General features: G+C 49.6%; 1 protein-coding gene and 1 non-coding gene across 2 annotated transcripts in view; both read left to right on the forward strand.

Annotated features, from left to right (window-relative positions):
* The window catches only part of RAB44 (RAB44, member RAS oncogene family), a 34,989-nt gene that overhangs the window by 1,385 nt on the left and 8,995 nt on the right, over nucleotides 1-24,609 (forward strand). The window contains exons 2-9 of the mRNA XM_045865987.3: nucleotides 4,179-4,396; nucleotides 14,990-15,101; nucleotides 16,103-16,277; nucleotides 17,589-17,735; nucleotides 18,402-18,492; nucleotides 18,884-18,979; nucleotides 21,041-21,228; nucleotides 21,786-23,239. Of these exons, the coding sequence (XP_045721943.1) occupies nucleotides 4,190-4,396; nucleotides 14,990-15,101; nucleotides 16,103-16,277; nucleotides 17,589-17,735; nucleotides 18,402-18,492; nucleotides 18,884-18,979; nucleotides 21,041-21,228; nucleotides 21,786-23,239 (2,470 nt within the window). The 5' untranslated portion in view covers nucleotides 4,179-4,189. The remainder of the gene's footprint in view (nucleotides 1-4,178; nucleotides 4,397-14,989; nucleotides 15,102-16,102; nucleotides 16,278-17,588; nucleotides 17,736-18,401; nucleotides 18,493-18,883; nucleotides 18,980-21,040; nucleotides 21,229-21,785; nucleotides 23,240-24,609) is intronic.
* LOC123837995 (U6 spliceosomal RNA) lies at nucleotides 5,276-5,382 on the forward strand. The gene has a single exon (XR_006789340.1). It is a non-coding gene; the product is annotated as a U6 spliceosomal RNA (small nuclear RNA).

Genomic DNA, 24,609 nt, shown 5'->3' on the forward strand with positions numbered 1-24,609 from the left:
CCTCCGTACACGCGAACGATCTGTGAGGAAGGTCCTGTCAGACCCGTGAGCGTGTGGTTGGTGGTGGGAGCCGGCTGAGGAGGGAGTGTGCGTGTGTGTGTGTGCGTGTGTGAGCACCCGTGTACCCGCACGTGAGGAGTGACTGAGGATGTCCCCACTATCTCTGGGTAGTCATGCTTGGCCGTGAAAGGGGTGCAGACTACTTTTAGGGTGTGCTATGAGGCCATGAAGGGGGAGTTCGCCATCCCCGACGGTTGGTGGTTATACTTTGAGGCAGTGCTCGGGGTAGGGAACGGGCTGCCTTTCCACCCTAGGCCTCCTGAGTGGCCTCCAGGGAGGGAAGGACTGATCGCTGAGGCTGTGGCAGGGCGGGAGCTGGTGAGGTGTCCAGAGGATTCTCTCTTCTTCCTTCCTTCCTCCCTCCCTTCCTTCCTCCCTCCCTCCGTTCCTTCCTTCCTTCCTTCCTTCCTTCCTTCCTTCCTTCCTTCCTTCCTTCCTTCCTTTTAGAGAGAGAGAGAGAGAGAGAGAGCGAGCAGGGGAGGAGCAGGGGGGCAGAGAGAGATCATAGCACGCGGACTCCCCACTGAGCGCAGAGCCTGACGATCTCACGACCCTGAGATCATGACCTGAGCCAAAACCTCAACCGAATGAGCCACCCAGGCGCCCCAGAAGGTGCTCCTTTCTTATGAAACGCCAGGGGACTGTTGGAAATGGGCTGTGGAAGTGCAGCCCGACGAGGAACTCCCTGAAAGCCATGTCAAAAACATCCCATATCCTGGGATATGGCCACAGGGAATGTACTTCTAATTTCCTTTACTTGTGGGAGCCTGGCAGACTTAGTGACGTGGCCCCCATATCATTATAAACTCTTCTCCCAGGGCTTCAGTTCTAGAAGCTTCTGCACTGAGAATCTTATCTTGCTGCCTCTTGTATGTTATCTTCAACGGAAGTACATGTGCAACTTGAGTTTCTAAGTCTTTTTCTTTTTTTTAAAGATTTTATTTATTTATTTGACAGAGAGAGGGAGAGCACAAGCAGGGGGAGGGCCAGAGGGAGGGGGAGATGCAGGCTCCCCACTCAGCGGGGAGCCCCATGCGGGGCTCGATCCCAGGACCCTGGGACCATGACCTGAGCTGAAGGCAGATGCTTCACCGACTGAGCCACCCAGGCGTCCCGAGTTTCCAAGTCTTACACCGACAAGCAAAGCTGGCCCACTCCGCCCTGCTCCAGAAGCCTTTGTCCCACTCATGCTCTGTCTGGCATTCCACACAGGGGCTTCCGCCACCAAGGAGGTACCTCTCCAGGAAGTGGTCTTGGGGCACGGCTTGGGCAGGCCTCTGCATCTCAGAGCCTCCCTCGGTTTCCTCACAGGTCCAGTGGGAGGAAATAGTATCTGTACAGTACTCAGTTTTGCTGAGGCTCCAATGGAATTTCACGCCCCCTCCACCCCCTGCCATGTGGTCACCACTATTGTCAACGCCACCTTTATCCAGCAGCCACTGTGGGCTGGGCATAGCTGTGGACGCTTCATGTGTGTTATATAGTCAACCAGGGTTTGCAGAACGCCAGCTGTATGCAGGGCACTGTTCTAGGCATTTGGTAATTAGAGCAGTAAACGAAAGAATATACTTTCAACTCACGTGAAGCTGACATTTCAGTAAGAAACGGTGGAAATTTTACCAGCTAAATAAAACACTATCCTGAGAACATGACACGTGCTGAGAGAAAGCAAAGCCAGAAAGGGAGGTGGGCCATGCTAGGAATGGGCGGTGGTGTTTCAACTTGAATGATCGGGTCCAATCCTCACAGCAACCTTCTGGGGTAGATACCAGTCCCACGTTCCAGTAAGGAAGCTGAGACACGGGAACGTTAAGTGACTTGCCCAAGGTCACACAGCTTGCAAGCAGCAGGCCTGGGAGAGGCAGAGGTCTGTCTGACTCAGAGCAGTGTGACTGGAAGTCACTTCCTCTCTTGGGCCTCCTTTTCCACATCTATGAATCAAGATGGTGGGATGGACTGCCTGGAAGAAGGCACACCTCTTCCTAATTCACCTGATGGAACCAGTGCCTTGTGGCAGGAGGGCTCACCACTGTGCCAGCCTTCAGCTGATCCTCAGTAAATGCTTGTCACCCGAGCGCATGCTAGATCTTGGGAACGGTTTGGGCAGAAGAATGTCTTCTTGGCAGAGGTATGCTGTACTGCTAACTGTTCTTTGAGGGGGAAAAAGCCCTGATTTGTAGTGTTTGCTGGCTCATGTGGTGTAAATAGTCCCGCGGTGGCTGATCCCAAGCCACTGGGCTAGGAAGAAATGTGTGCAATTGGCTTTTGCAAAGCCCCTCAGATCTGGCTCTGCAGCTTTCATCTATGATCTTAAAACTGCATCTGGGGGTGCCTGGGTGGCTCAGTCGGTTAAGCGTCTGCCTTCAGCTCAGCTCATGGTCCCAAGGTCCTGGAATCGAGTCCCATATCTGGCTCTCTGCTCAGCAGGGAGCTTGCTTCTCCCTCTCCCTCTTACCCCACCCCTTCGCTCATGCTCTCACTCTGTCAGAAAGAAAGAAAGAAAGAAAGAAAGAAAGAAAGAAAGAAAGAAAGAAAGAAAGAAAGAAAGAAAGAAAGGAAAGAAAATCTTTAAAAAAAAAACAAAAAAAACCCTGCATCTGAAACAGACTTGGACGGCCCCAACAGAGAGACAAATAGACAGCAAGATGTAGAGAAACAGATGGAGTGATAAAACACACAGGAAGAAAGAGAGAGAAAGACTGGCAGAGAGAGAGAGACTCGATTTCACTTTAAAGTTTGGGGATCTCCGCAGGCTGAGGAATTGATTTATTCAAGTCCTATGCAGCCAATGCCAGAGAACTGGCCCGAAGGGAGGCTGGACCGGTGGTGCCAGAGCCCTTGAAGAAGCCCATCATCCCTCCACTCAGCCTGTCTGTGACCTTTAACCTCAGCAGAGAAAGCTCAGAGGGGTCTTCTTGTTCCTGCTGTCTCATGCTGCACATGTTCCTTTGTGCATGCTGTTCACTGCTTCTAAATCCTACCTGTCTTCTTTAGAGCTTGGCTCCAGTCCTGCGGCCTGCAGGAAGCTGCCTGCCCGTGTGCACATTAGGCCCCTCCCACTGCATACAGTTGTATATACCCCATGCTTATTTCCCCCAGGGCAGGCCCAGACTGTACCCCTTCCAGACTCCAGCCTCCCTTTGTTCTGTCCTTGGGGTCTCACCTAGACAAATCCTTATCCATCAGAATCCTTATCAATTGACTGACCTAAGACTTTCTGTGAGAGTTGGGAGGACTCCAATTCGTGAATTGGACAACCCTTACATGAGCACCTACTGTGTGTCAAGGAGTGGGGAGCAGTGTGGACCAAGGTGCACAGTGACACCCATAGGGGGAGCCCAGAGCATCATGGGGCCACAGCCTAGGGGGCACTGGACCTTGCTTGAAGCGTGGGGATGGTTGCAGGGAAGGCTTCTTGGAGGACGCAGCCTCGAAGGTGAGGGAGGAAAAGGCATCAACTAGGTGGGGGATAAGAGAGTCGGGGAAGTTGGGACAAAGGGAGCAAGGTGGGAGAGGGTCTGATATTCCAGGCATGGAAATGGTTCAGCAGGCTTGACAGACTGAGGGTGTGGGAGGGAGAGGGCTGAAGCAGGTGCAAGGCCATAAGAGCTAACTGATTCCATGGTGCGTGTGACCAAGGAGCAGTGAGATGGTGTTGAGAAAAAAAAGATTGAAGATTAGGTGAGACAGAGGAAGGAGGCAACAGTGGAGGGATCACTCAAGGTGAGATGCGAAGGAATGAGCTGGAGGAGTAGCAAGAGAGACAGCTCAGAGGGCCAGACCCTGGACAACCCTGTGTCCCCACCCCCGCCTCAAAACAGAACTGATCCTGCACGGGGCTCTTTTATATAACGGCCAGAGAAAACTTTTGACAAGCAAAGAGATGAGAGCACACGGATAACTCGAGGGAAAAGCATTCCAGGCAGAAGGAACAGAAGGGCAAAGGCCTTATGCTGGAGGCCAGGGGGTGGGGGAGGGTCACGAGGTCCGAGAGGCCAGCTGGCGTCCAATCAGCTTCATCAGCCCTGGTGTGTTTTCTCCAGGAGCCATAGGAGGGTTTTCAGCAGAGTGACTGGGTGCAGCAGCCAGGTACCACCTCACCATTCCTCTGTCCCCAGGCCAAAGCAGCATGGAGAGTGGACAGAGAGTGCCCCGGAAAGGCCGCAGGCTGGGCTCCAGCCGCCGGCGGCAGATGCGAGAACCAGCTGACGGCCAGGATGCCCCTGTGGCCCCAGAGCCAGAGTCCTTGTCCTCCCCGGAGGCTGCAGAGCTGCAACGCTTTTTCCAGGACTGTGGGGCCAAGGAGAGGGGCTTCGTCACCCGTGAGGACCTGGCGGTGAGTCCAAGCCCCTAGCTCATCCCCCGAATCCCTTTTCTGGAGCCTCCTGAGACTTCCTATCCCATAAAGCAGGGCAGGCCTGCTCTTCCCCCTTTCTCCCATCCAAAATTTGTTCTCAGAGAGGAACTCCCATGCACCCTTGGTGGGAATGCACATGGCACAGCCACTGTGGCAAACGGTATGGAGATTCCTCAGAAAGTTTGAAATGGAAATATCATGCAATCCAATAATTCCACTACTGGATATTTACCCAAAGAAAACAAAAACACTAACTCAAAAAGATACATGCAGCCCTATGTTCATTGCTGTGTTATGTACTATAGCCAAGAAATGGAAGCAACTTGGTGTCTGTTGATACGGACTGAATGAATGCATAAGGAAGATGTAGTTTATATACACGATGGAATATTACTCAGCCACGGAAAAGAATGAGGTCTTCTCATCTGTGACAACACGGATGGACCTAGAGGGTATTATGCGATGTGAAATAAGTCAGACAGAGAAAGACAATTCTATATGATTTCACTTAGATGCAGAATCAAAAAACAAAACAACCAAACAAAGAAAAAGCAGAAACAGACCCATAAATACAGAGAACAAACTGGTGGTTGCCAGAGAGGAGGTGAGTGGAAGGGCAGGTGAAATGGGTGAAGGGAAGTGGGGGATACAGGCTTCTGGTTATGGAATGAGTAAGTCATGGGGATGAAAGGTACAGTACAAGGAATACAGGCAAGGGTATTGTAATAGTGTTGTATGGTGGTACCTACACTTGCGAGCACAACATAACGTATAGACTTGTCAAATCACTATGTTGTACACCTGGAACTAATGTAACATTGTGTGTCAACGATACTTCAATTAAAAATCAATTAACTAGTGCTCGCTTCGGCAGCACATATACTAAAATTGGAACGATACAGAGAAGATTAACATGGCCCCTGCGCAAGGATGACACACAAATTTGTGAAGTGTTCCATATTTTTAGGAATGAGATCTTGCCATTTGCAACGACGTGGATGGAACTGGAGGGTATTATGCTGAGCGAAATAAGTCAAACAGAGAAAGACATGTATCTTATGACCTCACTGATATGAGGAATTCTTAATCGCAGGAAACAAACTGAGGGTTGCTGGAGTGGGGGGTGGGGTGGGAGGGATGGGGTGACTGGGTGAGAGACACTGGGGAGGGTATGTGCTCTGGTAAGCGCTGTGAATTGTGCAAGACTGTTGAATCTCAGATCTGTACCTCTGAAACAAATAATGCAATATATGTTAAGAAAAAAAAAAAAAGAAGAAGAAGAAGGTAGCAGGAGGGGAAGAATGAAGGGGGGAAATCGGAGGAGTAGACGAACCATGAGAGACGATGGACTCTGAAAAAGAAACTGAGGGTTCTAGAGGGGAGGGGGGTGGGAGGATGGGTTAGCCTGGTGGTGGGTATTGAGGAGGGCACGTTCTGCATGGAGCACTGGGTGTTATGCACAAACAATGAATCATGGAACACTACATCTAAAACTAATGATGTAATGTATGGGGATTAACATAACAATAAAAATTTTTTAAAAAAAATCAATTAACTAGGAGTGCCTGGGTGGCTCAGTTGGTTAAGCGTCCGACTCTTGGTTTCAGCTCAGGTCATGACCTCAGGCTCTGAGATTGAGCCCCACGTCGGGCTCTGTGCTGAGCATGGAGCCTGCTTAAAATTCTCTCTCCCTCTCTCTCTCTATGTTCCCCTCCCCCAATCTCTCTCCCTCGCTAAAAAAACCCCAATTAGTTAATTAAACAAAATATAAAGATCAGTAGGCAAAAAGCATAGTTTACGTACAAGTGTTTGTATGCAAAGAAATGTTCTCTGTGTTAAATGAGAAGCACACATGTTTTCTGAGGCAAATAAATAAATATAATAAAATATGCCCTCAGAAAAGGTAAGGAATTTGTTTATACTAATGTGTAAATGGCTGATAAGGTGTTATGTGTTCCACTCTTTCAGAAACATTTGCATTTTAACAAAGGGAAGGACTTTAAACCAAAGATGGAACTTGCAAGTGATACAATTCTAGGCCCATGGAGCAGGGAAGTTTATCCTGGGGAGCAGTCAGAGTCCTGGAAATCAAACCATGTCAACGACTAGAAACGTCAATGACACATAAGATCAGCCATGGTTATGTGTTCCAGTAAGGAGTCTTGGGCTCTGGCCCAGACCAACACTGACCAGTTTATCTTTGGCTTTTCCTCATTCTCTGCAAAGGGGTCTATGTAGGTTGCTGGAGTCTCCCTGGGACAACTGTCTCCTCCGGATACTGCTCCATGCTCCAGACTTTGTCCTGCCCCCATCAAAACTGACCTTTCCTGTGGTCTGTCCTCGGGGCCACAACAAGGTACCAATGGCCGACGTTGAAATAGAATTTTCAGGGGCATCTGACTGACTCAGTCAGTGGAACGTGTGACTCTTGATCTCAGGGGTGGTGAGTTCAAGTCCCACATTGGGCACAGAGATCACTTAAAAATAAATAAATAAATAAATAAATAAATAAGAATGATTTTCTCAGAGGGGCCTTCACCAACTCCCTCAATATGTGTATATATATATCTTATATATATCCCTCAATATATATATTTTATGTGTATATATATAAATTTTTCATTTTTTAAAAAGATTTTATTTATTGTTAGAGAGAGAGCACAAGCAGGGGGAGTGGCAGGCAGAGGGAGAAGCAGGCTTCCGCGGAGCAGGGAGCCTGATGCAGGGCTCGATCTCAGGATCCTGGGATCATGACCTGAGCTGAAGGCAGACACTTAACTGACTGAGCCACCCAGGCATCCCTATATATAATTTTCAAAAGGGTAAAAAAGTAAATATAAAATCAAGTAAATATAAAATCAACACTTATCAAAGGTCTTATAATTAATTATTATTACTAATTAATGAAGAAACCAGTAAGATGTCACAACTGACTCAAAAGCCTGTGAGAAGCTAGGATACAGTATTTAAAGGCAATCTGACAAGAGAGTGTTAGGATAAGATTGCTGAGTTCAATTTTTAAAATGGCTGATGTCCAATAGGCCGTAAATCTTTGGGGTTATCTGTTGTACTAGACAAAAATTATTTTCATCTCTCCCGGGCAAAAATCTGCAAGTTAACAAGTAACTTCAGCAAGTCTGGGACTTTTAATTAAAGATAAACAATGAGATATACTGGGTGCATTCCTCTAGTCTAGACAATGCTTGAAAGGACATGCTCTCTACCTTTTGGCCCAGTTTCCAGGTTTCCAATTATTCAGATAATTTTCTGTGATGATAAATAATCTCCCAAGTATATTCCTGATACAGAAAAGCCTAGTCTCATTCCACCTATTTCCATCCACGCAGCAAGAGTGTAAATGAACCGTGGGCATCCTTGAGCTTGCTCTGCAAATCTAGACTTTGAAAACATGAAGCCATTTTAGCTTCTGTCCAGAAGTTTTCATACAGAATCTTAGATTTCAAACCTCCATTATTTGCTCTTCTACCCAGAGTGAATGTCTGTCCCAGTTTGTCTGGGACTGGAAGGATGCCTGGGATGTGGGACTTCCAGTGTTAACACTGGGAACGTTTCAGGCAAACTGGGTCAAGCTGGCCACCCTATTTCTATCTTCAGGCCAGGAAACTAAACCCAAGACTCTCTCTTCACCAGCTTTCACCTGCAGCCCCTATAAATGCAAGGGGTTTCCTTTCTTCTTGAGAGTCCCAATTTTTCAAGGTCCCTCTCCTGCCCGGAAGCGGCCTCCCTTATCAACTGGTTCCAGGCCAGGTCGCTGGGAGGGTTTTGCAGACATTGGGGCCATGGCTGTTCCTTACAATAGACTTGTCACATCTGATTAGTGAGAATCATTCTCCAACATGACCCTCTGGTTACATAATGATTCATCCAACTATATCCCAGCAAAAAAGGAGAACAGATTCTTATTGAATCTGTATCAATCATTGTATCACCAGAGAAAGTCAGGAGGTCCAGTAAAAGTGTCAGTTTCTGAATCAGGAGGGGGTCAGTGAGATCCAGATAACATTTATAGTGTTTGACTTTACAAAAGCAGTAATCTACTAAACCGAAGGTTAGACAGGGCTCAAGAAGACAGAGAAAAAACTTCCTCATTAGATCCATAAAGATAGAACAATAAAAAATAATACCAATTATATTCCCAACAAATAACCACAACTCCATTTCCTTGAACCATTCATTCAGTTCTATGTTATTAATTCCTGTTCTGCTGGATCTTGAGTGAGCTGGCCGCTTCTGGACTCAAGAGTCCTGGAAATTGTCAGTCTGCCAGCTTTGGCTGAAGGTCCGCTAGCGTCGGCTCGGAAACCTAGTATCCACGGGAAGCATCAGTAGCTCATAGAACCGGGTCCAGTCCTTTTCCACAAGGCGTTGGGTCTGTCCTTGGTGGCCCGCAGCTCTTAACTGAGACTTCAGGCCAGGGTAGGAAAGAAGGAACGTTTTTGCTAATGAGACTGAAAAGCTGTGGTTATTTATTACATAACTAATAATATCAGAGTGGAAGAGAGTAAAGTTCTCTGTTGGGATACAGCACATAACTATTTCGTAGGGTTTGATCAGTGTTTCCCCTGAAGATAAGCACGTATCATGGATCAGCAAATGCACTGAGCAATCTCCAGGGCCTTCCCATAAAGCATGCAATTTCTGAAATATTTATATGAATCACATTTTACCTATGGAAACTTAGCCTAGGAAAGCCTGAACATCTCTTCTGATTTGACAGTTCTTCCCATGATGTTTTTTTTTTTAACCCAAACCATACATATCATACGTATTTATACATATGTAACTATATATATATGTAGATATAGATAGATAGATAGATAGATAGATAGATAGATAGATGCTTTTTAAAAAATTTAACCTCCACTCTCCTAACCCAAGCCTATCAGATTTTGTTACAGGCTAAATCCTCAGTTTTTATTTTCATCTATATGCAACAAATATTGCAAGATTTCTCTTTATTGATAATAATCAACTCATCTATTAGGAGCGGGTGTTAAACATAACTGTGTTAATTAATCTTTTTATCATATTAATCAATCTTAATGAACTTTTAAAATACCTCATAAGTTATCTATATTGCCCAAAAGAAGGATTTGAAGAATTTCCTTATGATTTTTGAAAATTATTTTTTCACATATTTTTTATTGCATCATAATTGACATAATATTATATTCGTTTCAGGTATACAATGTAATGATTTGATATCTATATGTGTTGCAAAATGATCACCACAATAAGTCTAGTTAATAGTCATCACCATACAGTTACAAAATTTTTTTTCTTGTGATGAGAACTTTCAAGATCTACTCTCCTAGCTACTTTCAAAGATGCAATTCAGTATTATTAACTATTGTCACCATGCTGTACATTATATCCCCATGACTTATTCATTTTATAACTGGAAATTGTACTTTTTTTGACATTCCTCCAATCCCTGCCTCAGGCAACTACCAATATGTTCTCTGTATTCATGAGCTCAGTTTTTCGGTTTATTGGTTGGTTGGTTGGTTGGTTGATTTTAGATTCCATATAAGTGAGCTCATTCAGTATTTCTTCTTCTTTTTTTTTAAATTTTATTATGTTAGTAACCATACATTACATCATTAGTTTTTTTTTTAATTATTTATTTATTTATTTGAGAGAGAGAGAGAGGAACAGCATGAGAGGGGATAGGGTCAGAGGGAGAAGCAGGCTCCCCGCTGAGCCAGGAGCCCAATGAGGGACTCGATCCCAGGACCCTGGGATCATGACCTGAGCCGAAGGCAGACGCTTAATGACTGAGCCACCCAGGCACCCTACATCATTAGTTTTTGATGTAGTGTTCCATGATTCATTGTTTGCATAAGTATTTATCTTTTTCTGTCTGACATAACTCACTTAACATAGTGTCCTCAAGGTCCATCCATGTTGTTGCAAATGGTAAGATTTCATTCTTTTATATGGCTGAATAATGTCTCATCACACACACACACACCATATCTTTATCCGTTCATCCATCTATGAACATTTAGGTTCTTTCTATGCCTTAGCTATTATAAATAATGCTGCAGAAAACATGGCAGTAGATATCTTTTCGTATTAGTGTTTTTGTTATCTTCGGGTAAATATCTAGAAGTGGGATTGCTGGATCCCTAGGGGAGTTCTATTTTTAATTTTTTTAGCAACAGCCATACTGTTTTCCAGAGTGGCTGCACCACTTCACATTCCCACCAACAGTGCACGAGGGTTCCCTTTTCTCCACATTCTTGCCAACACTTCTTATTTCTTGCCCATCCTGCTCTTATAACAATGGTGAAGTATTTAATAAATATAGAGAAAGGTATCCTAAAATTTTATTATTTTTCCCCAAAATTTAGGATCTTATATTGGGAAAGCAAAATCAGAAGAGCTATCAGAGAAGATTTTGGCCACTAGATTAAGATAGGATCAAAGGAGCCTGAGAAATAGCACTTGGTTACCTATTGAATTGAAGTGACAATAAAATAAAATATTTTGAGATAAACACAGAAGAAGGTAACATGATTACAAGGATATTTAGCTCTTTCATAAGAGAGGTGCCTTAGATTTTTAATTTCTTTTTTTACTTGAAAACATGATCAAGCCAAAATAAAGTAGAGAAATTTATTCTGTTGACAATATGGAATCATTTATCTGAGCAGTTTACACAGAAGATAAATAGTAGCTTCTTTTTAACTCTTGCTAAGAGCTCTATGACCAATTTACCACTTTAATAGAGATACAGCTGAATTCTAGTTTTGCATTAATATAACATGCGGCAGTAAAAGTTTCACAACTTTAAAAAATTATTTATTTTTAAGCCCATCAAAACTGAGCCAGATTTGGCACTTGGCAAAATGTTAACCTATTTCATAGCTTATTTTCAGACTTAGGTCTTATAAATCAAGGCAACTAAAGTTCCCTTTCAGCAAACCCTCTACAACTGTCTGTATCCAATTCAGGTTTGCATTTTCATCCCTTTTCATGTTCTGGAACAATCAGACACTTAAGACAAAACCACTTCCTTATTCTTTGGAAAGTCAGAATGTATCCCATTTTCCTTGCAGACACAGCTGTATCTCTCTGTCCCTGTTGGTCCTAGTATAGTTTCAAACATCCATAGTGATTGTAACTTTTAACCAAAGTAACTAACCTCTATTTCACAGGAAGAGCTGGGCTACAAATAAGTGAGCACTGTCTGTGTTATTCAATCATTTTAGTAGACTTAGCAAAGCTCACAAACAGGCATAACACAACATTTTACAGCTACACATATCCCTTGCAAAAGTTTTAAAAAATTGTCATACAAGGGCCACCTGGGTGGCTCAGTCAGTTAAGCATCTGCCTTCAACTCAGGCCATGATCCCAGGGTCCTGGGATCGAGGCCCACATCGAGCCCCGCATCGGGCGCCCTGCTCGGCGGGAGGCCTGCTTCTCCTTCTCCCTCTGCCCCTCCCCCCGACTCGTGCTCTGCCCCCCAAATAAATAAATAAATAATCTTTTAAAAATTGTCATAAAATATACATAACATGAAATTTGCCATTTTAAGCATTTTTATGTGTAGAGCTCAGTGGCTTTAGGTACATTTCACAATGTTGTGCAACGATCACCACCGCCTATTTCCAGATGTTCTTCATCTTCCCCAACTGAAACTCTGTCCCAGTTAAACACTAATTCCCATTCTCCTTTCTCCCCATCCCCCAGAAACCCCCATTCTCCTTTCTGTCTCTATGAATTTGATCACTCTACATCCCTCGTGTAAGTGGGAAAATATATTTGTCTTTTTGTGACCGGCTTCTTTTACTTAGTATAATGTCCTTAACATTCATTCATACTATAGCAGGGGTCGGAATTGCCTTCCTCTTTAAGGCTGAACAATAATCCACTGTATGCATAGACCACATTTTGTCTTTCTGTTCATCCTTCAGTGGACATTTGAGTTGCTTCCATCCTTTGGCTACTGTGAATAGTGCTGCTATGAACTTGGGTGTACAAATATCTACTTGAGTCTTGAGTCTCTGCTTTGCCATGTACAACTACTTAAAGTGGCAAGAATGGGGGCGCCTGGGTGGCTCAGATGGTTAAGCTTTGGACTCTTGGTTTCGGCTCTGGTGATGATCTCAGGGTCATGAGATCAAGCCCTGGGTCAGACTCAGGGCTAGGTGGGGAGTCTGCTTGGGATTCTTTCTGTCTCTCTCCCTCTGTCCCTCTCCCCACCCCATCTGCTCTCTGTCTCTCAAATAAACAAATAAATCTTAAAAAAAATAAGGTGGCAAGAATGAATTCACTCATTAACATGGCCCAAAGTTATAGCTGCTCTCTTGCATGTAAAAATAAGAAGTAAAAGGATATAAACTTAAAATTATGCTTAGCAATCAATGTTTCAGTTTTTCTCAGAAATTGTCCAGGTAGCCAAAAATTATTTATTAATTAAAATTAATTCACATTTTTAAAGTTACCTAAGGATCTTGGAACTGTGTAATGAATCAATGTAGTTGAACACAATTTTACATTTTTCTTATCTTAAAACATTATGTAAGGATAATGTTGGCTTATTTGATCAGTAAGACAAAATCAGAAGTGTAAGAAATTCAGATTAAATAGTTTCTTCACATAAAACAAATCCAGATCTTATAAAAAGTAGAATGTTTAATTGTATTATAATTAACTATATATAGTTAATATAAAGCAAAGAAAACACTGATAGCTATTATTTGCATTTTATAAACAAAATTAAACCAATCTAATTTATCTAAAGATTTACATTAATTATGTTAACCTGGCTCCTTAAAAGTTTTCTGAGCTGCCAATTTCTCATAAGAGGGATTTTTTCTTTTAAAGTTTAGCACATTTAAAGCATTAGAAGTTCAGTTTCTTTATTTTATGTGATTTGGGGGAACATTAAATTTATATAAGCACTTATTTGTCTCTACAAACCAATCAACACAGAACCCCTGTAAGAGACACAGTACTCAAGTCATTAATACCCTCCAGATGTAGAAAAGTATTTCATACTCACAGAAGAGTTAAAGGCTTTTCTGAATTACAGATGTGTAGACACACAGATACACAGACCCAGTGGCTTCATACCCTCAGTTCCAGGCCACAGGTCAAAAGTAAACACAGACACACAAAACTCACCAGTCCAGATCTCAAAGAGTTGTTCTTCCTAGTGAACACAAAACGCTTCACCAATTCGGAGCACACATGGAAAAACCACCACCACCACCACCAACAAAGATCAGCAAATCAGATTTTTGGTTGCCTCTCAACCAAGAGACACTAGGTCTCCATCATGCATCCCACAGAGATCACCTATGGCCAGTCCATAAAATGGAATTCCCCATCATTGCTCCCACCAAAAATGAAAACACAGAATCAGCAAGAAAAAAAAAAAAAAGACAAACAACAAAATAAACAGCAAACCTAAAGTTCTGTCACACGTGGGATTCTCTCCAAGAGCCAAGGGAGGAGGTGCTTGGGTTTCCCACAGCCCACGAGGAGCCCTTCTTCAGCACCCATGTTACTTGGTCCTGATGGCTGAGTTTACTGGGGCGTCTCCATGAAATGTCCAAAACTCTTTTTTTTAAAGATTTTATTTTACTTATTTATTTGACAAAGAGAGTGAGAGCCCAAGCAGGGGGTGGGGTAGAAGGAGAGGGAGAAGCAGACTCCCTGCTGAGCAGGGAGCCCGATGCAGGACTCGATCCCCGGACCCCGGAATCATGACCTGAGCCGAAGGCAGACACTTAGCCAACTGAGCCACCCAGGCGCCCCTCCAAAACTCTTAAGTATAATTTTCAAAAAGAGAACATCATGACCCTTGGGCAAAAATAAAATAAATCCCTCTCAAAGATTTTATTTAGCTCATTAACGAGAGATACCATGAATGGTTGAAAGAGCATTTAAAAAAAATGGATAACAAAAAGTGTTAGACCGAGATGGCTGAGTTAGATTTTTTCCAAAGCTGGTTAATGTACAACAGGCCATAAATCTTTGAGGTTATCTGTTCCAGCAGACAAAAATTATTTACATCTCTCCTGGACAAAATCTACAAGTTAATAGGTGACTTCATTTAGTCTGGGACTTCCAGCCTGTCCCAGGGGATGAAATGAATGAAGTACATTCCCACAGTCCAGACGATGCTTGGGTAAACTTTGCCCACATGGAATGCTGAAAGAGTGTGCTGTCCACCTTTTGGACTTATCCTCAAATTTCAGATAATTTTTTGGGATACTGATAAACACATCCTGGGGAGGATTAGCTACTGTCCTTTATTAGGATCCTAAAGGGATGAGACTCAGAAGAGTTAAGTTCTAGTGTTGGATGGAGGAAGGGGAAAGGTGCAGAGGGAGTTCAGGGCCCTGCTGAGAGGGCCATCTTAGGGGGGGGTCGCAGAGCCTCCAGGGTAGGCCCTGGGTCAGCTTGGGGCTGGGACTCCAAAGTTGGGGAGAGGGGAGGTAGGGGTGTCTGAAGACAAACACCTCTCTTTTTTGGAGGGTGGCCCAGAGTCCTCCCCAGTGGGAACAGTGCCAACTTACCTCTTCCTTGCAGGCGGCCAAGTTCAGCTTCCTGGGCAGTGCGGAGGAGCTGGAGATGATCTTTGACTGGGTGGATGTGGAGCAGAAGGGACGCCTCTCCCTGGAAGAATTCAGCTCTGGGCTCAGTATGTCTGTCCTGGGAGGGTCTCTGGGGACTTGCCGCCCAGCCAGGCATCCCATGCAGTGTACCCAGTATGGGGAGGCTGGGCGGACAGGAAAGGCAACAGGGCACCTCCACAACAGCCCCGAGAGCAGTTCAGGGCATGGATGATGATTGTACTGGAGATAGGCATACTAAGCCTGTGTGGGCAGGCAGTTGGTTTAATATGGGGCTGGGCCTTAAGACTCTAGCCCAGGAGACCCACTCGCTTCCTTTCCAACTAGCAAGAGCAGTTCATTGGCTGAAGGGGCAGGGCTCCTCTTAGCAGCCCCCTCCTCCAGGGAGACCTCCAGGCTTACTTTCTGATGCCTTACTTGTCTTCTCCCCAACAAAAGGCTCCCTTGAACAAGAGGTTAAGCAAGCCCCACTCTTGAGACCACAAGCTTTGTTTCTGCCTGAGAAAGGTCACATTCTGGCTTTGGTGAAGGGAATTCCAGGCCCCAGGGAGCAGCAGAGGGTGATATTTAGTGGTTGGGGGCTTCCCAGGCCCTTTGCCCTGTTTTGGGGAGGGCCACTCCAAAGTTGGCTTCTCAAGAGGCCCAAAAGGACCTAAAAAGGCCAAGGTCAGCAGGTCACAATATTCCCACTGATCTTCTCGATGCGGGTTGACCTGCCCGCCCAGGGAATGGAAGGTGTGATGTCCTTGCTGAGACCCTGCAAAGCACAGCTCAGGCTTAAATGTCTGCAAAGCCATCCAGAGTTCTCAGGTCTGCCGAGTCTCCAAAAGTTTGGGGGACAACGGAGAGGGAGGGCAGGAATCTGCATTTATAGCTCATAAAATTGGCAGAATGTCAACCTTGAGTAGATTCCCAAGGACGATATGATGAATGTATGAATGTGACCCTGTATATATGTGACCAACACAGATATAATTATTTCCCCAAGGGCTGGAGCAGGGCCAGATGGGAGATCAGGGGGCTGAGCCCCACCCCACTCTGCTGCCTTTTGTCCCCCTCTGTCGCCCAGAGAACATCTTTGGCTCCAGCTTGAGCACCCACAGGCTCCACAGAAAGAGGCCACTGTCCTCCAAGAGAGAATCTGCAGCCACCAGCTTCCCAGTGCTGGAGGAGGCTGACCCTGAGGAGAAGGAGGCGTTCCTTGCCTTCATCCAGCAGCTGGGGGCAGGCCACTTACTTCCGGAGTAAGGCCAGCGCTGCGTGTGGAGGGGTGGGTGGGAGTGGGGTGGGGGGCAGGGGCAGGCAGTGGGGCGGTCAGTGGGGGTGGAGGACTCACCTGGACACAGTGCCGAGGTGGGAGGCCACCAAGTAGAGCTGGGTACAAATCCTGGTTTGGCCACGTGTTAGCTGTTGACCATGGGCAAGTGGCCTAACCTTTGACATCTGTCTTCCAGCTGCAGTGTGATCGTAGGGACAGTTATGAGATTAAATGGAGCCCGTGTGGAGAGTGTCTTTGTGAGGAGTCCCTCCCACCCCCACCCGCTCTCTCCCCGTCCTGCCCTATATGATTGCTCCGCAGGATTAGCGGGTTGGGGTATCAGCCTCCCAAGGGCACTCACGTTCTTAAAAACACAACTGCCTGAGGGGGCCTTTCTTAACTGAAAAAGAGGGTCCCCCAGTGGAGTGATTCAGGTACAACGATGCCCTGGGTTGGGCAGGTTTGGAGGCAGGGAGGGCATTTCCTCCAAACTGTCTCAGGCTCTGGGCTCATGGGGTTCACTCAGGCCCAGAGAAAGGGGACCCCTGCCTATAAATGCCCCTCTCACACCCCTCCAGGGCCCCCCGGGTCTCTTAGAGCCAGCGAGGGACTCACCCTTGCCTGTGGTCCCTACAGGCTCTGTGAGGACAAGCTCTCAGAGGGTGGGGCCGAGTGTCATAGGGCACGCTGGGCAGGACTTAGGGTACCAGCTGGGGGGCGGGTGTGATGGGGAACCAGTTACCCACTTGGCAGCTTGGCCTGGGCTCAGCCCTCTGGCATCTGTCTTCAAGACTTAATGAAATCCAGGTGAAAGCAGTATTAATTGAGTGCCAGCCATGTGCCAGGCCCCAAGCTGGGGCTGTCACTGGGCATGTCTCATTCTGCAGTGACCTTACCTTACCAGGCAGGTATCCGCCTCCTCATTGTACAAAGAAGCCCAGAGAGGGCATGGGAGTTGCCAAAGATCACACAGCTACAGAGTGGGAGAAGAGAGAAGGCAGATGGCAGCCCTGGGTCGTCAGTCTCCCAATTCCTCCACCCCACCCCATCCCCTGCCATAATTCATCACCAAAGCATGGAGAGACAAAGTGCTGTGGGGGTTCAAGAAGGGAGAGGGCACATCTGGGAAAGGTTCCTGGAGGAGGCGGCAACCGGAGTTGTACCTTGTAGGGTATAAACCGATTTTTGTGGCCCAGGTGCCCAAGTCTCTTGGAGTGTTGCCTTAAAATGGAGAAGTGGGCCCCCCTGCTTCTGGGTCCCACCTCATACCTCATGTCTGGCTGTCCCCCTTCCGCAGGCAGGCGGACATCTGGCAGCTGTGGGGGAAGCTGCGACAGGAGGAGCCCCAGGTGGCAGGCAACCTGGAGGGCTTTCTGGCCAGGATGAGCAGCCGCCTGCAGGAGGCGCGGGCTGACAAGGAGGTTCTGGAGCTGACCCTGAGGAAGTGAGTGGGGCCGGGGTTGGGTGGGGGGGGCGGCCACCTGGTGTCTGGCATGGAGTAGGTGCTCCTTACATTTTAGCTGAACGTGAGGGGAATTCCCTCAGTTCCAGAAGCCTGGAGCCCAGGGGTCCACGGCAGACCTGGGAGCCGGTGGGCGGAGCTGAGCTGGAAGAAGGGATGGCTTAGGGGACCTGTTGAAGAGGACAGAGACGGGCCTTGAGTGGGAGTGGGAATGGTCAGTGCGTCTCGGCGCAGGGCCACTGGGGCCCCCACCTCCGGGGGCATTGCTCATATAGATCACAAAGCATGCAGCGACCCCGGGGTGGGCGTGGACAGAGCCCTGCCCCGGGGTCTGGGTTTGGGGGTGGGGGATGGAGACAGCGAGAAGTGGGGACAGGGTGATGGGGCAATTGGGACCATGGGGTGGGGACACGAGAACCAATATCTTGGTGAGGGTTACGGGAGTCAGCATGATGGGATCAGGATGACCAATGTCAAGGGCATATGCATCAGGGGCTGTTGTTGGGATGACTGCTCTCAGGGTGACAGGGGTCAGTGACCACTGGCAGAGTGAGGTGAGCAGCAGGATGGACTCCAAACACAGGCCCAGACCACCCCTGCCAGCAGCAGGGTCCCCGGGCGCTCACCCGCTGCCCCCTCCCCTTCCAGGCGGGACTCCGACCACCACCGAGAGGTCCAGCAGCTCTATGAGGAGATGGAGCAGCAGATCCGCCGGGAGAAGCAGCAGCTGCAGGCCGAGGTGGCCTCCCCTGGCAGCCCGCCCTTGACCCCGGCCCTGGGCCCCTCTGCTGGCTGAGTAGTGGGTCCGGGCACTGGCCAGTGCGGGACAGCAGGAGGCCGCTGGGGGAAGGCCCTCTCACCCCCTGCCCGGCTGGCATTCCTCAGAGAGACGTGGGGGGAGCGCTGGGCCTCGGTCCCCTGCCCATCTCGGCCAGGTCTCGCTCTCTGGGCCTCCATCTTGGCGCCACATCTTGGCCTGAGTCAGGGAAGCTGTCCTGAGATCTGGCCTTGCAGGGGCATCCCGGACCCTGTGCCCCAGGCCTGGGTGGAGGTGGAGTGTGGGGAGGGCTGGTCCGGCCTTGCGGGGACTAAGTCAGCAGCTCAGGGGCTGAAACCTCTCTGCTCCCCAGAGCGACTCCCAGGACCTGGCCTTCAGCTCCCAGATGCAGGAGGTCTTGGAGGCCAAGGAGCGCGAATTTCAACAGCTGACGGAGGGCCAGAGGGAGGTGAGTAAGAACGCTTGCCTGGGAGCCCAATTTCTGAGAATTTGCACACTCTGACACCCATCTTCTGAGAATTCATGGGGGTGGTTGGGCCCCCTTTTCTGAGATGAGGCCAGGGAGTGCAGAGGGACTGCCGGGAAAATCCAGGTTCAAATCCCTGCTGGCCAGGATGAGCAGCCGCCTGCAGGAGGCGCGGGCTGACAAGGAGGTTCTGGAGCTGACCCTGAGGAAGTGAGTGGGGCCGGGGTTGGGGGGGGGCGGCCCCACCACTGTTGTCTGGCATACTCCATGCCAGACAGCTGTTAAAATGTAAGGAGCACATACTCCATGCCAGACATCCCCCAATTAAGAGCCATGCAAATCTGAGGCAATAACTTTGCTTGTCTTGGCCTAAGTTTCTCCATCTGTAAAATGGGACTAGCCACATCTATTGCATCTCCTAGGCTAGTTGGGTCAAATGAGGTAATGAAGGGGAAAGCACATTGAAACGGGAAGGCACTGGGCAAACATGAGGTCCCAGTGTCGGAGAGGCTTAGTGATAAGGTGGTGTTCATGTTCAACTCTTGTCTCCACTGTCAACTGAGTGACCTGGGGCAGGTTTTTAAGCCATCTGAGACTTGGTTTCCTCATCAGAGAATCAGAGATCAGAACCCTTGCCCTAGAAGGCTGCTGGGATGACTAGAGATACCATGTTTGAGGGCCTAGCGTGGTGCCTGGCACACAGTAGGTACTTTACCCATCACAACTGTTACTGTCTCTGAATCTGACCTAGCTCCCTGCTGCCCCGACACCCCAGGTCTTGTAGCCCATAGTCACTGCCAGTTGGCTTTGTGGCTAAGTCTTTGGGTCTGAGACCCTGCGCCGCCATCTCTCCCTTTCTCAACTCCCAGACCACTGACCTTAGTTCCACCATGTGGTGGAACCAGGGCAACCAGCTTTCCTTCAGCACTGGACAAGGTTCCTGGAGACTTTTCCACCGTTGCCTCGCCTGGCTCCGTCACCTGGTCTCAGCTTTCCAACACGGGCTGATTTCCAGATGTCTCTGCAGCAGCTGCTCCTTGGAAATTGAGGCTGGTCCCATCAGCCAAGGGAGGAGATTGGCCTTTCCACATGGGGCCATTTCGTCCTGTCCCCTGTGGACATGAAGCCTCTCCCCCCGAGGTCATTCTTTCCCTCACCCGGCGATTATTTGTGGTGTGTCCTCTAGTGCCTGGCACTGTTCTCGGTCCTGAGGAACGTGATAGACACAAACCCCTGCCCACGGAGTTATAACCTTAGTCAGGAAGATGGATGATAAACAAAGTAAGCAAGTAAAATCTATAACATGCTGGAGAGTGAAGGTGCTAAGGAGAATGAAGGGAAGCAGGGCAGGGGGCTAGAGGGTTTTGACAGGGGAATCCAGGAAGGCCTCACTGAGTTGCTGACATTGGAGGAAAAGCCTGAAGGAGACGAGGAGTGGGCCATGTGGTACCTGGGGAAGGGCTGTCCGGGTGGAGAGAACAGTGAGTGCAAAGGCCCTGAGGCGGGTGTGTGCCATGAAGGTTCCAGGAGCAGCGGGGAGACCCGTGGGCTGGAGCAGACCGAGGAAGGGGAGAGTAGTGGGAGAGGAGGGCAGAGACCTCATGAGGTGGGAGGGACTGAGCAGGGCACTGGATGCCACTGTGAGGGCTTCACCTTCCCTGCTGAGTGCTCACACCTCGTTCCATCCCCGAGTCCTGTGCCTTGCTGTTGGCTCTGGAGCTCCCCGTGGACCAGATGGGGTTCAGAGACGAGCAACCAGGGCAGCGCTCTGGGCAGAGGAGGGTGTGATCCCGTCTACATGTTGGGCCCTTGTGGTTCTGGCAGTTTGTGTGTCTTACCCAATTCCTTCAATTCCAACGTCTCTCCCAGATGGGAGGTAACGGAGCTAATTAGGTCAACAAGGGGTAACCCCCCGCCCAATTCTTTGTTGAAGCTGGGTCTCCAGGAGCCTGGAGTCGAGGCCCCATGGTGGCCTGCGGAGGCTGGTTGTTGCCCTGGAGGACACCCGGGCTTCCCTCCTCCTCACATTTCCACCTCCCGCAGCTGGAGGCCCAGCTGCACCACCTCAGCGGCACCCACCAGGAGGCCAACTCAGAGAACCAGCAGCTTCGGGAGACGGAGCGTGACCTGGCTGGGCGGCTGGAGGAGGCGCAGGGGCAGCTGCAGGCGACCAGGGGGCGTCTGAGCGCCGCCAGGGGCCACGCGTCCTGGCAGGTAGAGGAGGAACCCAGGCAAGTAGCTGCCGCCCCTGGGCCAAGGTGGGGAGCAGGGCTTCCCGAAAACAGGGGAGGGAGGCTCTGAGTTCTCTGAGGCCCTGGTCAGCACGCAGAACACGCCCAGAGTTTCCCTCCTTAAACTTCACAACAATCCTGCCAGGCCGACATGCTCAGGCCCACTTCTCAGACCAGGGAACTAAGGCACAGAGAGGGGGGAAAGTCATGTGCCCAATCCCACAACTGGGATTCAAACACACACACACACACACACACACGCGCGCGCGCGCACACACACACAGTCTAGCGTAGTAACGGATCCCAGGCAGACACTCACTCTACCTGTTACAGCTCATAGGAGTGGGATGGACCAGAAAGGTCAGGGAAGGCTTCCTGGAGGAGGTGAGGGTTCACATAGGCCCTGAAAGATGGGCAGGATTGGATGAAGGGGAGGAATGGGGGTGCATGCAGGGTGAGAAGGACTGCCTGAGCAGAGACTGGGGAAAGGGGTCAACTGTGAGGTGTTACCGATTGGGAGAGATTCCTCTGACCTTAGCTTCCTAAACCCTTCCTAGTGTCCCCAGAGCAGGTGACGAGAAGGCTCTAGACGTCCAGGCAGTCTCCTCTGAGGAGGCTACCCTGCCCCGACTGTTTGGGGAGGAGGATGACTGGGACCAGCTCCTAAGCGACTTCAACACCTCCTCGCGCAGAGCCCTGCAGCTCTCCTGGAGCCCACCTCCAACCCCAGACCCCCAGACACCCCAAGTAGTCAGGCCGATCTCCATCTCAGAGCCACATGCTTTGCTGCTTGGTCAGGAGGCACCTTCAGATCTGGCCGGGGCCCCAAGGAGCCCCACTGGGGCGCCCTCCGGGGCCAAGGAAGGGAAAGGAGTGGGCCCGGACGAGCAGGACGGCAGACCAGAGCAGCCTGTCCAGCTTCCCAGCCTGGAACCTAAGGTGGAGTCAGGGCCTGGCCCCGAGGCCCTCTCCCACTGGAGTTTCCCAGGGGCCCCAACTGAGGAGTCAGGGAGCCTGGTGTCAGCTGCCCTCAAAATGCTTGTTCCTTTGGAGGATGCACCCCCTCCCCAGGTGATCTCCCCCCCTCCCCAGGCCCCAGCTGGGCCCAGTGAAGCGCTCCAGGCCTCACAACCAGATGACAAGAGCCCCGAGCCTGGGCCTGTCCCAGACAAGCGGCCCAGGCAGAGCGAGGCCCTCTATCAGGACCTGCACGTCCCTGGGCCTGAGCCAGGACTGGGGTCCCCAGGAGCCCGAGCCCTCACACTAGGGCCGGCTGGGCCCTCCCAGGATCTGGAGCCTGTGGGTCAGCCTCCCACAGAGGGATTGGAGCAGGGCCAGCTGGGCCCGGGTGTGCAGGAGGGCCCTCCTGGGGGGCCAAGAGAAGCTCATGGCCAGGTCCTTGGGCCAGATGGGCTGCCTGCCCTTTCCTACGAGCATCTGGAAGAAGAGCCCAGGGTGGAGGAAAGGAAACAGGTAGGCCAAGGAGGGCAAGACCTCAGTTCAGAGCAGTCAAGTGAGGCTCATGGCCTGAAAGCTGGGCATTCAGAACTCCCCCAGCGAGATCATCTGCCTGCTCCTCTCCCGTGTGACACATCACGGGCTGAGGCTGAAGCAGAAGCTCCTAGCACACGGCCACCTCCCCTGGGCTCTAGCCAGGAGGGTGCTCAGCCTGGGGGTGGAGCAGGGCCCCAGGAGCACACGCAGAGCCCCCCCACCATGGTTGAGCTGGAATCCCAACCCACGGCCTCACCTACTACTGCTCGTGCAGAAGAACAAGGCTCCCTTCAATCCAGGGAGCCCATGGCAGATCACAGGCCTCTAGCCCCAGGGACTGACTCCAGGGAGGCTGCGCCGACCTCATCCCCAGGGTCCCCCACCGCCAGCGAGCCTCCCGCCGACCCTGATTACCTCTTCCATGTCATCTTCCTGGGAGACTCAAACGTGGGCAAAACCTCCTTCCTGCACCTACTGCACCAGAACTCCTTCGCCACCGGGCTGACAGCTACCGTGGGTAAGGGCCCACCTGGGGAGCGAGGTTGCGGAGGCGGGAGAGACCCAGGGCCTGGTGCCCAGGAGCCGGAGGGGGGCCGCAGAGAGCCATCTCCCGGGGAAGCTGCAGGTTCTGTCCTGGCCACAGCCCCTGCATTAGACTTTATTTTATATGGGCATAATCTTACTATTTTACTAATTATCTCTAATTATAAGTAATTTGCTTTGCTGCATTGATCTGATTAGCTTATAATGCGCCACATCAACAAAGCACCCTGCAATTTAGGTGCCAGAGCTGGTTGCTAGTGAAAACAAGCAAGTCTCCACCCACATGGCTTGTGGGCAGGCCACTGCAGGGTCCACGCTGGCTGCCTTTGTTCACGATTAGCCCCGGCCCCGGCAGCCAAGCTCTGGCAGGAAGTTGCCTTGGGCAAGTTGAGTATTTTACACAGAATGTATTTCTAGAGTACGGTCAGTTAGGAACTCAGATCCTGAGTTCAAATCCCATCTCTGCCACTGATGAGCAGGATGAACTTGGGCAGGTTATTCAACCCCTCTGAGCTCCCAACCCCTCATCTGCATAACGGGGACAAGAGTACCGACTTCCTAGAATAGTTGTGAGGATGAGTCAGTTACTACATGTCAAGCCCTTAGAATATCTGGCATGTGGCAAGGGCTCAATAAATATTATTTTTGTTGCTATTATTATAAGTAAATATTTGATCGTATCTAATGCAGTGGCCCCCCCAAATAAGATGTTCCCAAACACAAAGACTCCCCTACCTACAAACTTTGGGATCTGTGACCATTTGGCATTGTATAGAGCCACAGAAATGCAAGCTCAGGAATGAAGAGGGGGCCCACTTAGGCACAGAGATGGGGGGGAGTCCACGTGTTTGTGTCGTCAAAGTGCATGCCGACTGGGGACCAGCGCCAGACCAGTGGGTAGACGATAGTCTTCATACAACAGTAGCTCCAGGATGGGTTCTCAGATTTTTCTCTAAGAGTCCTCACCGGGGGAGCCACTTAAAAATTCAGTGTCCTGGGGAACCGAGAACCCATAGCAGGCCTGGTCTGCTGTTGGGCAGGGTCACAGGGTCTGCAAGGCATGAATCACCTAAGGTCCTGGTTACTGACCACCTACGGTGAGCCAAAGCATCTTCCAAGCCTCCTTCCTTACAAAGCCCTCCCTATCTAACTGACCTGCCCCCATTATTATGTGATAAGAAGGTTCCACCGAATTCAATCAGCAAAAACACAGGTTGCGTAACTGTGAAAAGACAGGACAAGCCTGCACGCACTGCTGGGAGAGTCCGGGATCCAGCGGGGAGAGCCACGTCGGCCCGGCGCCAGCTGCGGTTTGGCGCCCCCTGGCGGCGGTCATCCACCGGG

Source organism: Mirounga angustirostris, unplaced genomic scaffold (genome assembly GCF_029215605.1).
Source record: "Mirounga angustirostris isolate CCGP_5_RB_7025 unplaced genomic scaffold, mMirAng1.0.hap1 SCAF_8, whole genome shotgun sequence".
Lineage (NCBI taxonomy): Eukaryota > Metazoa > Chordata > Mammalia > Carnivora > Phocidae > Mirounga > Mirounga angustirostris.